Source organism: Cryptomeria japonica, unplaced genomic scaffold (genome assembly GCF_030272615.1).
Source record: "Cryptomeria japonica unplaced genomic scaffold, Sugi_1.0 HiC_scaffold_116, whole genome shotgun sequence".
Classification (NCBI taxonomy): Eukaryota; Viridiplantae; Streptophyta; class Pinopsida; order Cupressales; family Cupressaceae; genus Cryptomeria; species Cryptomeria japonica.
In genome coordinates this window covers 179,339-196,628 of record NW_026728938.1, presented here as the reverse complement: position 1 = coordinate 196,628, position 17,290 = coordinate 179,339, and the positions used below count along the sequence as shown (strand labels likewise).

At 35.6% G+C, this 17,290-nt stretch overlaps 1 protein-coding gene across 1 annotated transcript; it reads right to left on the bottom strand.

Annotated features, from left to right (window-relative positions):
• Positions 1-5,872: 5,872 nt before the first annotated feature.
• On the bottom strand, positions 5,873-6,987 carry LOC131865670 (aspartic proteinase nepenthesin-1-like). The gene is made up of 2 exons (XM_059215344.1): positions 6,255-6,987; positions 5,873-6,138 (listed from the first exon to the last, which is right to left on the bottom strand). The coding sequence occupies exons 1-2, from the start codon at positions 6,985-6,987 to the stop codon at positions 5,873-5,875; spliced, it is 999 nt and encodes a 332-aa protein (XP_059071327.1).
• Positions 6,988-17,290: the final 10,303 nt, after the last annotated feature.

Below are 17,290 nucleotides of genomic sequence, written 5' to 3'. Positions count from 1 at the left end.
TTAGCACTCGTATTCCTCTCGACATGGATAGTCTTGGCATACTTCATAATCAACGGGAATAAGCCCTCATGGAGAACAAGGGAGGATGCACATTTCTCGTGAGCCCTAATGCTATTATTCAATGATGAGACCAAATAAAAGGCCAAGGAAATCCACTTGTGATGCCGAAAATGATTAATAATGACAAAGTGATAGCTTAGTAAGCTACAGAATTTACCATCAACGGTGAGGCGGTGCACGATAACCTCTGAGACCTCCTACCATGGCTTTGAAAGTGATTTTTTCTCCCACCCAACATTATTATTCTTTCTCACCTTCTCCCTTTCCTTTGGCGGGAAAAAGGTTTTCATCGCCACCATCGCACATTTCTTATGCTTGTAGAATTTGGTGCCCTTGTTCAGAATTTTGGACACCTTAGCCACCATCTCCTCATTAACCTCCAGCTCCATACCATAGACACAGATAAAACCATCCTTCCACCCATTAAGAAAGGCCTCAGTAACAAGGGCATCCACACCATGAAGCATCTCGATATAACTAGTCAAAACTCCTACCAAAAGTTCTTTCCATACTGCTTCCTTATTTTGTCATTTTTCGTAGACTATGGGATCCAAACGGTTCCTATCTCCCCTAATATTAAAAAATACTAATTCTCAACAACCTCCAACACAAACAGAGTTGACCTAAACCATATAAAAACAATTAAAAAAGCCACCAGAAAGTTCGTCTTTCCCCTCATAAAAGAAGTCCTGCCCAGGACACTTTAGAAGATGTCATTCTCCATCATTTCCAAAAACCCCTTGAGCTTCGGATGCATCATAATCATTACGGAGTAGGTTAAGAAGATCCACTGGGATCTTATCATAAATGTTCCAAAGTTTCCTACTTGCCAAGTCGGCCTCAATGTTGGCCTTTATATCCGCAACCTTATTACCTTCATGGTAGACATGTGAAATGTTAAATTCATAGAAGCCCCTGAGAGGAATTAGGCTATCTTGAATAATATGTTTAATCAACCAAATAGGAGAGGAGGAAGTCGTTAAACAATGATGTTTAGGGAGTCACACTCCAACCAGACCCTTCTCAAACCTTTCTCTTTGGCCAATTTGATATTGGTATAAATTGTGAAGGCCTCATTAAAGTGATTTTGTCTGGGTACCCAAAGAGAGGGCCATTGTCGAGACCATCCTGCCATTGTTATCACGCACCACTTCCCCACATCCAGCAGGTCTTGGATTCCCATTCGCCACACCATCAATTAATGTTACTTTAGGTCCAATATTTTTTTTAAATGTTATAAAAATTGATTAACAAGATATGGGAAAGAGTTTATTGAATTAATAGATAGAGAGAAAAATCAATCCAATGTCATTTCTTTCAATGAAATGGAAAATATTTTTGCAGGAAGAGCATCATCAAGAATCAAGACAATAGATAAAGTAGTAAATGTTGTCAAGTAAGTGCTAAGATCAACTTTCCCATTGGACTTCTCAAAACATGGTACCTCTGTTTGCTTTGAGATGGGATTCTTTAGGACGGTATATGAAAGTAGTCCACGTGTGCAATATGGTGGAAGAGTTAGTTGGGATTAGGTTTGGCTTGTGCTGGCCAATTATTCAGATGTCAAAATCTCTACTACGATACATAATTTATAAGAATTATTTCCATAAAAAAATAAAGAAACTGAATAATTGTAGTGCTCTATTGTATTTAAGTTAAGAGTGTAAAATTATCCCTTTCCCAATTGAATGATCCTTCTTCCTTTCTAGCTATACACTGAATAATAAATAAATATTTTCCAGCATCTATATCCGTTGCGACAAGAATCTTCGATAGAAAAATAATAATAATAAGTAAAGAAAAATGAAATGGCATTATACTAGAATACATTATTTTCATGACCCAAAATAGTAAATTAATGGATACTAAGCGATTGGAGCTAGTTAAATGCCTTGCTGAAGGAGTAATTACCAAAATAAAAGAAAAAAGAGAAAAGAGGAGACTATGTTTAAACTGGTTCAATTTAAAACTTCCTAATAGTATCCTCATGTGGCATACATTGCCAAGCACTAAGAAAGAATTTTTTATATCATTGTAGATCTAAATGCATCTCACCTTAGGTGGTTAATCGGGTCAATGGAGATGGAAAAATCCTTTACAAAGGCTGCACATTATCTAGTAAGCACAATAGTTTTAAAAGATAATAAATAAATAATAAGAATGAAATTAGAACAAGAATTTAATCAAATGTAAATGCACTCCACTCATCACCTTCATCGCCCAATTGAATAAACTAAGAAAATATAAGCTAAGCTACTAGTTTAGATGTTGTCCTATGCCCTTAGAAACTATATGAATAGCCTGTTGGACACCTTATCCACCATCTCCTCATCAACCTCCAGCTCCATACCATAGACACAGAGCACACCATACTTCCACCCATGAACAAAGGCCTCGGTAACAAGGGCATCCGCACCATGAAGCATCTCGATATAACTAGTAAAAACACTTATCGAAAGTTCTTTACATACTGCATCCTTATTTCGTCATTTTTCATAGACTATGGGCTCCAAACGGTTCCTATCTCCCCCAATCTTGGAAAATACCGATTCTCAACAACCTGCAACACAAACAGAGTTGAGCTAAACAAAAACAATCAAAAACGCCACCAGAAAGTTTGACTTTACCCTCATAGAAGAAGTCTTGCCCAGGACACTTTGGAAGACGTCATTCTCCATCATTTCCGAAAGCCCCTTAAGCTTCTCACGCATCATGATCATTACGGAGTAGGTTAAGAAGATCCTCTGGGATCCGATCATAAATGTTCCAAACTTTCCTACTTGGCAAGTCGGCCCCAATGTTGGCCTAAATATCGGCAACCTTATTACCTTCACGATAGACATGTGAAATGTTAAATTCGTAGAATCCCCTGAGAAGCATTAGGCTATCTTCAATAATATGTTTAATCGACCAACTAGGGGAGGAGGAAGTTGTTAAACAATTAATGATGTTTAGGGAGTCACACTCCAAGAAGACCCTTCTCAAACCTTTCTCTTTGGCCAATTTGATATTGGTATACGTTGTGAAGGCCTCACTAAAGTGGTTTGTCTAGGTACCCAAAGAGAGGGCCACCATCGAGACCATCCTGCCATTATTATCACGCACCACTCCCCCATATCCAGCAGGTCCGGGATTCCCCTTCGCTGCACCATCAATTAATGTTACTTTAGGTCCAATATTTTTTTTTAAACGTTATAAAAATTGATTAACAAGATATGAGAAAGAGTTTATTGAATTAATAGATAAAGGGAAAAATCAATCCAATGTCATTTGTTTCAATGAAATGAAAAAGATTTTTGCAGGAAGAGAATCCTCAAGAATCAAGCCAATAGATAAAGTAGTAAATGTTGTCAAGTGAGTGCTAAGATCAACTTTCCCATTGGACTTCTCGAAACATGGTACCTCTATGTGCTTTGAGATGGGATTCTTTAGGACGGTATATGAAAGTAGTCTACGTGTGCAATATGATGGAAGAGTTAGTTGGGATTAGGTTTGGCCTGTGCCGGCCAATTATTGAGATGTCCACATCTCTACTATGATACATGATTTATAAGGAGTGCTTCCATAAAAAAGTAAACCAACCGAATAATTGTAGTGCTCTATTGTATTTAAGTTAAGAGTGTAAAATTATCCCTTTCCCAATTGAATGATCCTTCTTCCTTTCTAGCTATACATTGAATAATAAATAAATATTTTCTAGCATCTATATCCGTTGCAACAAGAATCTTCGATAGAAAAATAATGATAATAATAATAATAATAATAATAATAATAAGTAAAGAAAAATGAAATGGCATTATACTAGAATACATTATTTTCATGACCCAAAATAGTAAATTAATGGATACAAAGCAATTGTAGCTAGTTAAATGCCTTGCTGAAGGAGTAATTACCAAAATAAAATAAAAAAAGAAAAGAGGAGGCTCTGTTTAAACTGGTTCAATCTAAAACTTCCTAATATTATCCTCGTGTGACATACATTGTCGAGCATTGAGAAACATAGAATTTTTTATATCGCTTGTAGCTCTAAATGCATCTCACATTAGGTGGTTGATCGGGTCGAGGGAGATGGAAAAATCCTTAACAAAGGTTGCACATTATCTAGTTAGCACAATAGTTTTACAAGATAATAAATAAATAATAAGAATGAAATTAGAACAAGAATTTAATCAAATGTAAATGCACTCCACTCTTCACCTTCATCGCCCAATTGAATAAACTAAGAAAATATAAGCTAAGATGTTAGTTTAGATGTTGTCCAATGCCCTTAGAAACTATATGAATAGCATATTGGGCCGCTATCCCTCCTCATACCCTCCTTGCATTGTCAAGGTGAAATAAGTATGAGGTTGATTTAATAATTATTTTAAATTTATATGTTTTATTTATAATTCATTGTGTGTTTCTTACTTGTTAATGCTTTATCAATTGTAAACTATGTAATACTACGAATACTTTTTCCTTGGAATATATAATTAGTTCTCTCTCCCTCTATATTAAGGATATTTTTAAAAAAATTATTGTTTATTTAAATAAATATAATAATATCTATTTAAGAATTATCTCAACCAATATTTTATTCATCTGAGAAGTTTTTTGGCTATCTAAAAATCTAATAAGTGTCAACTCTCTCAAATAATTGATTTTAGTATCCTTTGTGTTCATTGGACTATAATAATACGTAAGTAGACACTGCAACATAGATCATGTGAAATTGAAATTAACATGTTAGGATTTACAAGGTGAAAGAGTGAAGATACTATGATTTTTTGTAGGCAATCAAAACTTTTCTCAATAATTGTTTTATTATGTTGTAGTCCACTAATATTTTAATTTTTTAGGTCACGAAAAAAAGTTCCAAAACCTAATGCAATCGTATTAAAATGTTGAAAACAAGTAATCATGTCACATTATCAATGGCTGAAAATTGATGTGTGGTCTAACATCCATACTCTGAAGCACAAATACATTACATAATTTAATTTTATTATCTAAGGTGCGTGATAGTGTAGTAGCAACCTTTCAAATGAGAGGCCCCGATTCACCATCAATAAGTTTTCTATATAAGATTTGTGTAAGATGTCATCGAATATACTATAAAGCGTTGATAGGTAATCGTGAATCGTGATATAGGCATAGCCTTCAATATTAGCACTTTTAAATAAATTGCAAAGGCTCCAAAATGATATTCTTAATTCTCGAGAACTCGTCTTCTCTAGTAGAAAATTATACAATAGTAATTGTGAGAAAATTAGAGAGACCTTCTTAGCAACAACCTTACCTTATATATAGGCTACATTAAATTGTGTTTGATCTTAGTAATGTGAAATGCGGACATGATTGAAAATAAGTATTATTTGAATGTATAAATCACAGACACGGATCTTAAAGTTAAATACCATTAAAAATATTCATAGGCATACAATAATTTATTTTACACTTAAGACTTGAAGAAAAGATAAGACCATTACAAATGCTTTATAATTATATAAATTCTCTTGTCGTTGTTTTAACACGCAATTTATATTTTGATAATCAATTATCGCACCTTCATTTCCATGCCAAAATAACACACATAGTGTAGCATATCATAAGGAACCATAAATGAAGGTCCCCGAGAACAACAGGGGCCAAACAATTTTACTGAAAATAAGCAGCTACGAAGATGAAAATTTACATGATTCGCATATCGGACAGTGCAATAGGCAGACGCAGGAGACGAGATCACATATTGCATTCGAAGGACAGAGGAAGAGGAAATGAGAGAGACAGAAAAAGAGAAGAAGAAGAATTAGAAGAGGGAGATGATGATTTAAAGAGAATCACACTTAGTGGGCTTGAAAGAGAGCGTGTTCTGAGCTTTGTTGTAAAGGATATGGAAGTTTTGCTGCTGTATGTTTCCGAAGATGGAAGGATTCCCCGATGGTTCACCCAACATTGCCAGGCACAAGAGATTTTCAGATGCCTGAATGAAAAAGTTGTCTGCCGGAAGCTCGTAATCCACGCCGCCTTTGAAGTTGAAGACGAGGGTTGGCAAGGTGAGGTGAGCGGATGATGTGTGGTAACAAAGATCCAAACCTGTAGAAGACCCGTCTACAGGAGTGAGATCAATGGCGGACTGAATTGCTTCCTTAAGAGGAGAGTAGGCAGCCTGGTCAGAATGGTAACAGTGGTTCCGGAGTCGATGATCATACCTCCGCTGCCGTCGGATTGCAGATCGAAAGTTCCAGGAGGAATATCTAGTGCCTTACCATTGAGGGTGATTCCTGTAATAGGAATGTACCAGAAAGTGGGAATGATACTGCTCTTGATGAGTGGGAGAGTCTTGGCTCCTCCGCTCAAGGAAGCACCCTCGCCGAAAAAGAGGGGGCTGGTTTGTGAAGAAGAGTCGGTGATGGGCAAAAGACAGTAAGAGAACATGTTCTCTGCTTTGGAACCCAGCTGTGAGATAAGGGAGAGACCACCTCTTCCCAGTCCCACAAGGCCACCACCCTGAGAGAATCCTTGTCCTTCGTTGTCATGCCCGCATCCAAATGCAATGCCTTTAAACTTGCTGCTCCCAATTGACAATGTCTCGTAAGCCAGGTCGCCGCTGGTGAAGGAACCATCGCCATACTGATACATAAAGGTACAATCTGGATTGCATCCGGTTTGTGTACTCCCCAAGGCGTCACAAAGAGAATCACCGCAGGGAATTGTGGAAAATGTGGGGGACTTGGAGGGGTCGAAGATTGGCGTAGGCTGAGAGAAGCAGTCCTTGCAAGGCTTGCACTGAGTCCAAATCAGATCGCTCCCCGTGTCCACAATCGCTTCGAAGCTCACAGAGGGCGTTCCCAGTGCAACGCTCATCAGAAATTCTCCATCCCCTACTTCAACGGGCGTTTCAGCGTCTAATTGCCCTCTTATCAATGCCTCTATCTTCTTCATTCGCTTCTTACTTCGATCCACAGCCAAACCAATCTCTCAGAAAAACCCAACTCTCTCTCTGATCTGCGTGTCATATTCACCCTTATTTTTACATTTTCATCGCTGCTAGACTTCGGCCAACCACTAAACAGTCTGTCCGAAGAACATGATATCGTTGGAATAGTAAAGCACATCAAGACCACAAAACCCAACAGCTTTGAACGCCCCATTTCTCTTTTTCTTTTCTAAACCTCGAAACCTTTTTCTGCTCTCATCTACTCCACTCCATGCAATATATATACACAGAGAGAGTGAGAAGGAGCCTTAAATCAAAATCAACAGATTCCCCGACGTGTCCACATAACAATATCGATCCTCTTAGAAGGATAGACGAATTTATTTAATTTCCCCTTCTCTATCTCTGCCCGTCTGGAATTGTTCTAGAAGTAGAATAGACTGCTGCAATTCGAAGTGAATCGTATTTTTTTCTGTCCATACCTTCACTAAGTATTTCCGTACACTTAACTCGTAATCCAATTCCTTCTTCCCATTGAATTTTGTGGACCCATTCAGATCGAAATTCCAAAACGTGTTGTAACCGGAGGGTTAGTTTTCTAAAAATATTTAAAATTAGTTTACACATAATTATTCTTAGTCGGTTTATCCGGCTTTCCAACTTATTCTCATTCTTGTTTATCTCATTCTTAAATTTTGCTCTAATTAGTTTATTCATTTTTAAGATTTAGAGATTTTACTTGTACAAAAGTGTTATATTCAATGCTCTATTATGTATTCACATTACCGTAACCTGTCATAAAGTTCTATTCAAGGATTTATACCAGAAAGAAAAAGTACATGAAAGTTAATGTAATCTATGTGGTTGAACATCCACATATATAAATCATCTAAATTGAATTTTATTTTTATTCTCGTTCTTATTTATCTTATTTCTCAATTTTACTTGTGCAGAAGTGTTATATGCAATGTTCTATTATATATTCACATTGCCATATGCTATCATAAGGTTTTGCTCAAGGATTTATACCAGAAGGAAAAAGTAGATAAAAGTTAGCGTAATCTATGTGGTTGAACATGCAAGTATATAAATCATCTAAATTGAATTTAAGAATCCATGTTTTAAGAATTGGGTATTAGTTGTATCAGTGATAAGCATGAAAGTCATGTCAACTAGGGATCACTCCCCATGTCCACGATTGTTTTATGTCAAATCCATAGATATGCGTAAGTTCTATATGTGTGAATATAAATTCTTCCCTAACATTTGATCTAATAAATCTCACTTTTCGTCAATTTACCTTGAAGTTAACTCTTCACTAATTGTCAAGTATTCGCAATAGTTAAAATCACATTAGGGAGCTTGGTAGATCACTAGGGTCAAGTTCTCCTAGGTTATCCTTCGGAATGGTCGGCTTCACGAGCCTGGCCAATTTAGGTAAATGGAAAAGAAGCATGCAAATTTCCCAAGATGAAAACTTTGATGGAGATAGATTCATCTTGGTGCTCCAACCAAAAGCGTTTCTATGATAAATGTTTCATTTATGCAAATTCGTATTCAATGAATTCTCAAAGCGACTGCATGTTAAATAAATGCACATTGAATTCTTTCAAAAACCAAAATGTTCAATAAATCACATAAAACAGGTACTAAATATAATTATGATAGAATAAAAGGTTTGGAGTTAAAAAATTCGAATTTAAATTGCTAAATCTCAAGGGTCAGTATTGTATGGTGCAATATTGATTGGACGCCCCATTATTGACCAGTAACAGAAAAAAGGCTAATACTTATGTAGAGAATAAATGCCTAGACATTGAGGTGTGGATGGAGAATAATCTAATAATAAATGTGATACATACGAATGTGTGCATGAATCCACGGGATAAGATAGAATATAAGGGGGTGTATGTAAATTAATAAGGGTGGCTAATTAGAGAATGGGCCAAGATTTCGACAAGATTGCATCATTTCTTGATATATGTTTGAATTAATCCATCCTCTAATAATATACCCAAAACTAAGCATAGTTTGACTAGATTAAAATATTTTACCATTATGTTTTGACCATACATTGACGTGCATGTGAATCCTAAAATAGTAATACATCTCAAAGCACATGGAATGTGGAATATATCGTTTAAATTAGATGCTTGGACGTCAAATAATAGTTAATATAGATAGAGTAATGGACCTTGGCACATACTAGCATGTGATACTCATTCTTTACATTTGAATCCTTCATGAGAGCCTAAAAAATAGAGAAATTATGTATAGTGAGTAGCTTATATCTCAAGAATTAAATAGACATCAATAAAATACGTGAACCTATTTAACAATCTAGAAGATTAAGAAATATGAAAATGAGTAGTAAGTTTAGGGGTATCTTCATGTGCAAAAGGTTCTGTGACGTAGTGCCCTATGGTATATTGATACTACCACATCCTATCATATAAAAGCTTTATTTAGAAATGGTGATTGCATGCTTCATATGAGAGAAATTATAGAAGAGGGAAAATAGTACATGAATTTATTATGCCGAAGGCGTCTCTTATATGAATTGGATGAGCTGTTTTTGGGCATCAACGATTGTGAGTAAAGGAGACAGCATTGCAAGACGATTGGGAATATTGGAGCTGTCCGCTGTCCATTAGTTTTATTCTTCATTTTTTGTCAGAATGTGTGCACTGCCCATCATCTCTCGATCTTCTCATTTTACCACTATCTCTCCTCTTGCAGTCACGATCAGATGAGATTTTTTCAAAAATTCTACTCCTCCATTAATGCAAACATAGTACTCTCAAATATTTGAGCTCTCACAATCTAAATTTTAGGGTTCCTACCACTTGTTCCGTGTGCCTCTTTAATAATTCATAAATATCATTATTTTCTTATTTTTTATTTCTATACAATTTAGTTGTTGCACGGTTTTCCATGATAAGTGAATGGTGGGACCTTTTTTAATTACTAAGTACACTCAACCTTTATGTTTCCATTTGTCTAAATCAAACCATCTAGTAATTCCGAAACCCTAAAAAAGTTGTATGGGTTTTATAGACACTTCAAAATTTGCTATGTTTGTATGTGTTAAAATGACTATGTTAGTGGGTTTTAAGTTATTTACTTATTATTCTGTTAATGTATTATATATAATAATAATATTATTGAATAGAAACATATTTGTTTAAATAGTTCAAGTAATTTATGGTGAAAATGTAAATAGAATAGAATAATTTTTTATTTTCAAATAGAAATAAACTATACAAATAATGTAAATTGTATTAGTATTATTGTAATATTATCATAAAAACTCAACCTTCAAGGACCCAACAAAAAAACAGATGCGAACCAACCCATAAAAACCAGGGAAAAGCAGCCCCATAGAACAACAGACAAGAACAATACAGAATTTCTACATAACAAAACTACAACACTTTGACCAATTTGTCATTCTTCTAAATGACATCCTCATTGATTTTCTGAACTTTCTTAATGATGTTGTCAACACGGGTCACACCCTTATCTTTTCTATGGAGCCTCGTCGCTGGACCAAGTAGGGGCTTCTCTTTCGTATCCAGATCCGCATCCACATCCTCTGAGGGAGCCCTAAGTTTCTTACAGGTACCAGCATTCACAACCTTAGCTTTCTTCACCATCTCAATGCTACCAGTGGGGCACTTGCCCTGAGAAATATAATGAAGAACTTCAGCCTATTCATTTAGTCTACGTAGACCAATGCTAGTATTGTTCATGGCAGACATACTCACCTCCACCACCACACTCAAACTATGCTGATGTTTATAAGTCATTTTCCAAAGCCTTAATGTGCTCTTCATGTTCCTCCTTAAGGTCTTTAATACCATTAGCCAGGCTATGCGTATTCGAGACCTAGTACTGTCGAGGTCCCCATTAGTGGATTGGCCTTCTCTTTGAGATTATTAATCTCTTGAAAAATCTAGGTGAATTGGGCATTTTGGTTATCCTTTAAATTCCTCAAGTTAATATTCGTAATCGTATTCTCAGGGACCGACAAACCATCTCCTTAGGAGTAAACCCACCACCAAGAGTAGGTATAGAAACATTGACACCCTAATCCTCCGCAGGCCTGTCCAAATCAATCTGAGAGGCATTCGGTCGCTTAGAATAATTCTCGTTGACATTGTTAAATACTTTGGTTTTTTCAATAGCTCTTGACATAGAAACGCTGGCCACTCTTTTAACCTTCACATCAGAACTACCGTCCACCGAATTAGGGACATGTTCAGGGTCATCCTCCTCGTTAGATAAAATAATTTATTTTCTGCTAGTACGGTTAGGGATTTTAGACGACGAGGGTCCTTGTTTGTTATAAATGTGAAAGACTTCGTTCCCATCGAAGTCCACCTCTTCATCAGAAGAGATTTCCCCATAATGAATATGGACATTCTTCTTGTATTCTATACCAGTTTTAGCACTCGTATTCCTCTCGACATGGATAGTCTTGGCATACTTCATAATCAACGGGAATAAGCCCTCATGGAGAACAAGGGAGGATGCACATTTCTCGTGAGCCCTAATGCTATTATTCAATGATGAGACCAAATAAAAGGCCAAGGAAATGCACTTGTGATGCCGAAAATGATTAATAATGACAAAGTGATAGCTAAGTAAGCTACAGAATTTACCATCAACGGTGAGGCGGTGCACGATAACCTCTGAGACCTCCTACCATGGCTTTGAAAGTGATTTTTTCTCCCACCCAACATTATTATTCTTTCTTACCTTCTCCCTTTCCTTCAGCAGGAAAAAGGTTTTCATCGCCACCATCGCACATTTCTTATGCTTGTAGAATTTGGTGCCCTTGTTCAGAATTTTGGACACCTTAGCCACCATCTCCTCATTAACCTCCAGCTCCATACCATAGACACAGATAAAACCATCCTTCCACCCATTAAGAAAGGCCTCAGTAACAAGGGCATCCACACCATGAAGCATCTCGATATAACTAGTCAAAACTCCTACCGAAAGTTCTTTCCATACTGCTTCCTTATTTCGTCATTTTTCGCAGACTATGGGATCCAAACGGTTCCTATCTCCCCTAATATTAAAAAATACTAATTCTCAACAACCTACAACACAAACAGAGTTGACCTAAACCATATAAAAACAATTAAAAAAGCCACCAGAAAGTTCATCTTTCCCCTCATAAAAGAAGTCTTGCCTAGGACACTTTGGAAGATGTCATTCTCCATCATTTCCAAAAACCCCTTGAGCTTCGCATGCATCATAATCATTACGGAGTAGGTTAAGAAGATCCACTGGGAACTTATCATAAATGTTCCAAAGTTTCCTACTTGGCAAGTCGGCCCCAATGTTGGCCTAAATATCCGCAACCTTATTACCTTCATGGTAGACATGTGAAATGTTAAATTCATAGAAGCCCCTGAGAGGAATTAGGCTATCTTGAATAATATGTTTAATCGACCAAATAGGAGAGGAGGAAGTCGTTAAAGAATGATGTTTAGGGAGTCACACTCCAACCAGACCCTTCTCAAACCTTTCTCTTTGGCCAATTTGATATTGGTATAAATTGTGAAGGCCTCATTAAAGTGATTTGTCTGGGTACCCAAAGAGAGGGCCATTGTCGAGACCATCCTGCCATTGTTATCACGCACCACTTCCCCACATCTAGGAGGTCTGGGATTCCCATTCGCCACACCATCAATTAATGTTACTTTAGGTCCAATATTTTTTCTAAATGTTATAAAAATTGATTAACAAGATATGAGAAAGAGTTTATTGAATTAATAGATAGAGAGAAAAATCAATCCAATGTCATTTCTTTCAATGAAATGGAAAATATTTTTGCAGGAAGAGCATCATCAAGAATCCAGACAATAGATAAACTAGTAAATGTTGTCAAGTGAGTGCTAAGATCAACTTTCCCATTGGACTTCTCAAAACATGGTACCTCTGTTTTCTTTGAGATGGGATTCTTTAGGACGGTATATGAAAGTAGTCCACGTGTGCAATATGGTGGAAGAGTTAGTTGGGATTAGGTTTGGCTTGTGCTGGCCAATTATTCAGATGTCCAAATCTCTACTACGATACATAATTTATGAGGATTATTTCAATAAAAAAATAAACCAACTGAATAATTGTAGTGCTCTATTGTATTTAAGTTAAGAGTGTAAAATTATCCCTTTCCCAATTGAATGATCCTTCTTCCTTTCTAGCTATACATTGAATAATAAATAAATATTTTCCAGCATCTATATCCATTGCGACAAGAATCTTCGATAGAAAAATAATAATAATAAGTAAAGAAAAATGAAATGGCATTATACTAGAATACATTATTTTCATGACCCAAAATAGTAAATTAATGGATACTAAGCGATTGGAGCTAGTTAAATGCCTTGCTGAAGGAGTAATTACCAAAATAAAAGAAAAAAGAGAAAAGAGGAGACTATGTTTAAACTGGTTCAATTTAAAACTTCCTAATAGTATCCTCATGTGGCATACATTGCCAAGCACTAAGAAAGAATTTTTTATATCATTGTAGATCTAAATGCATCTCACCTTAGGTGGTTAATCGGGTCAATGGAGATGGAAAAATCCTTTACAAAGGCTGCACATTATCTAGTAAGCACAATAGTTTTAAAAGATAATAAATAAATAATAAGAATGAAATTAGAACAAGAATTTAATCAAATGTAAATGCACTCCACTCATCACCTTTGTCGCCCAATTGAATAAACTAAGAAAATATAAGCTAAGCTACTAGTTTAGATGTTGTCCAATGCCCTTAGAAACTATATGAATAGCATGTTGGACACCTTATCCACCATCTCCTCATCAACCTCCAGCTCCATACCATAGACACAGAGCACACCATACTTCCACCCATGAACAAAGGCCTCGGTAACAAGGGCATCCGCACCATGAAGCGTCTCGATATAACTAGTAAAAACACTTATCGAAAGTTCTTTGCATACTGCTTCCTTATTTCATCATTTTTCATAGACTATGGGCTCCAACGGTTCCTATCTCCCCCAATCTTGGAAAATACCGATTCTCAACAACCTGCAACACAAACAGAGTTGAGCTAAACAAAAACAATCAAAAATGCCACCAGAAAGTTTGACTTTCCCCTCATAGAAGAAGTCTTGCCCAGGACACTTTGGAAGACGTCATTCTCCATCATTTCCGAAAGCCCCTTGAGCTTCGCACGCATCATGATCATTACGGAGTAGGTTAAGAAGATCCTCTGGGATCCGATCATAAATGTTCCAAACTTTCCTACTTGGCAAGTCGGCCCCAATGTTGGCCTAAATATCGGCAACCTTATTACCTTCACGATAGACATGTGAAATGTTAAATTCGTAGAATCCCCTGAGAAGCATTAGGCTATCTTCAATAATATGTTTAATCGACCAACTAGGGGAGGAGGAAGTTGTTAAACAATTAATGATGTTTAGGGAGTCACACTCCAAGAAGACCCTTCTCAAACCTTTCTCTTTGGCCAATTTGATATTGGTATACGTTGTGAAGGCCTCACTAAAGTGGTTTGTCTAGGTACCCAAAGAGAGGGCCACCATCGAGACCATCCTGCCATTATTATCACGCACCACTCCCCCATATCCAGCAGGTTCGGGATTCCCCTTCGCTGCACCATCAATTAATGTTACTTTAGGTCCAATATTTTTTTTTAAACGTTATAAAAATTGATTAACAAGATATGAGAAAGAGTTTATTGAATTAATAGATAAAGGGAAAAATCAATCCAATGTCATTTGTTTCAATGAAATGAAAAAGATTTTTGCAGGAAGAGAATCCTCAAGAATCAAGCCAATAGATAAAGTAGTAAATGTTGTCAAGTGAGTGCTAAGATCAACTTTCCCATTGGACTTCTCGAAACATGGTACCTCTATGTGCTTTGAGATGGGATTCTTTAGGACGATATATGAAAGTAGTCTACGTGTGCAATATGATGGAAGAGTTAGTTGGGATTAGGTTTGGCCTGTGCCGGCCAATTATTCAAATGTCGACATCTCTACTATGATACATGATTTATAAGGAGTGCTTCCATAAAAAAGTAAACCAACCGAATAATTGTAGTGCTCTATTGTATTTAAGTTAAGAGTGTAAAATTATCCCTTTCCCAATTGAATGATCCTTCTTCCTTTCTAGCTATACATTGAATAATAAATAAATATTTTCCAGCATCTATATCCGTTGCAACAAGAATCTTCGATAGAAAAATAATAATAATAATAATAATAATAATAAGTAAAGAAAAATGAAATGGCATTATACTAGAATACATTATTTTCATGACCCAAAATAGTAAATTAATGGATACAAAGCAATTGTAGCTAGTTAAATGCCTTGCTGAAGGAGTAATTACCAAAATAAAATAAAAAAAGAAAAGAGGAGGCTCTGTTTAAACTGGTTCAATCTAAAACTTCCTAATATTATCCTCGTGTGACATACATTGTCGAGCATTGAGAAACATAGAATTTTTTATATCGCTTGTAGCTCTAAATGCATCTCACCTTAGGTGGTTGATCGGGTCGAGGGAGATGGAAAAATCCTTAACAAAGGTTGCACATTATCTAGTTAGCACAATAGTTTTACAAGATAATAAATAAATAATAAGAATGAAATTAGAACAAGAATTTAATCAAATGTAAATGCACTCCACTCTTCACCTTCATCGCCCAATTGAATAAACTAAGAAAATATAAGCTAAGATGTTAGTTTAGATGTTGTCCAATGCCCTTAGAAACTATATGAATAGCATATTGGGCCGCCATCCCTCCTCTTGCCCTCCTTGCATTGTCAAGGTGAAATAAGTATGAGGTTGATTTAATAATTATTTTAAATTTATATGTTTTATTTATTATTCATTGTGTGTTTCTTACTTGTTAATGCTTTATCAATTGTAAACTATGTAATACTACGAATACTTTTTCCTTGGAATATATAATTAGTTCTCTCTCCCTCTATATTAAGGATATTTTTTAAGAAATTATTGTTTATTTAAATAAATATAATAATATCTATTTAAGAATTATCTCAACCAATATTTTATTCATCTGAGAAGTTTTTTGGCTATCTAAAAATCTAATAAGTGTCAACTCTCTCAAATAATTGATTTTAGTATCCTTTGTGTTCATTGGACTATAATAATACGTAAGTAGACACTGCAACATAGATCATGTGAAATTGAAATTAACATGCTAGGATTTACAAGGTGAAAGAGTGAAGATACTATGATTTTTTGTAGGCAATCAAAACTTTTCTCAATAATTGTGTTATTATGTTGTAGTCCACTAATATTTTAATTTTTTAGGTCACGAAAAAAAGTTCCAAAACCTAATGCAATCCTATTAAAATATTGAAAACAAGTAATCATGTCACATTATCAATGGCTGAAAATTGATGTGTGGTCTAACATCCATACTCTGAAGCACAAATACATTACATAATTTAATTTTATTATCTAAGGTGCGTTGTAGTGTAGTAGCAACCTTTCAAATGAGAGGCCCCGATTCACCATCAATAAGTTTTCTATATAAGATTTGTGTAAGATGTCATCGAATGCACTATAAAGCGTTGATAGGTAATCGTGAATCGTGATATAGGCATAGCCTTAAATATTAGCACTTTTAAATAAATTGCAAAGGCTCCAAAATGATATTCTTAATTCTCGAGAACTCGTCTTCTCTAGTAGAAAATTATACAATAGTAATTGTGATAAAATTAGAGAGACCTTCTTAGCAACAACCTTACCTTATATATAGGCTACATTAAATTGTGTTTGATCTTAGTAATGTGAAATGCGGACATGATTGAAAATAAGTATTATTTGAATGTATAAATCACAGACACGGATCTTAAAGTTAAATACCATTAAAAATATTCATAGGCATACAATAATTTATTTTACACTTAAGACTTGAAGAAAAGATAAGACCATTACAAATGCTTTATAATTATATAAATTCTCTTGTCGTTGTTTTAACACGCAATTTATATTTTGATAATCAATTATCGCACCTTCATTTCCATGCCAAAATAACACACATAGTGTAGCATATCATAAGGAACCATAAATGAAGGTCCCCGAGAACAACAGGGGCCAAACAATTTTACTGAAAATAAGCAGCTACGAAGATGAAAATTTACATGATTCGCATATCGGACAGTGCAATAGGCAGACGCAGGAGACGAGATCACATATTGCATTCGAAGGACAGAGGAAGAGGAAATGAGAGAGACAGAAAAAGAGAAGAAGAAGAATTAGAAGAGGGAGATGATGAT

What these genes read in the sequence shown, in the direction of transcription:
- LOC131865670 (XM_059215344.1), bottom strand. Translation starts at nt 6,987, where the DNA reads ATGAAGAAGATAGAGGCATTGATAAGAGGGCAATTAGACGCTGAAACG. An exon ending in GCAATCCGACGGCAGCGGAG is followed by an intron (nt 6,139 to 6,254) that starts GTATGATCATCG and finishes GGTCTTCTACAG; the next exon opens with GTTTGGATCTTTGTTACCAC.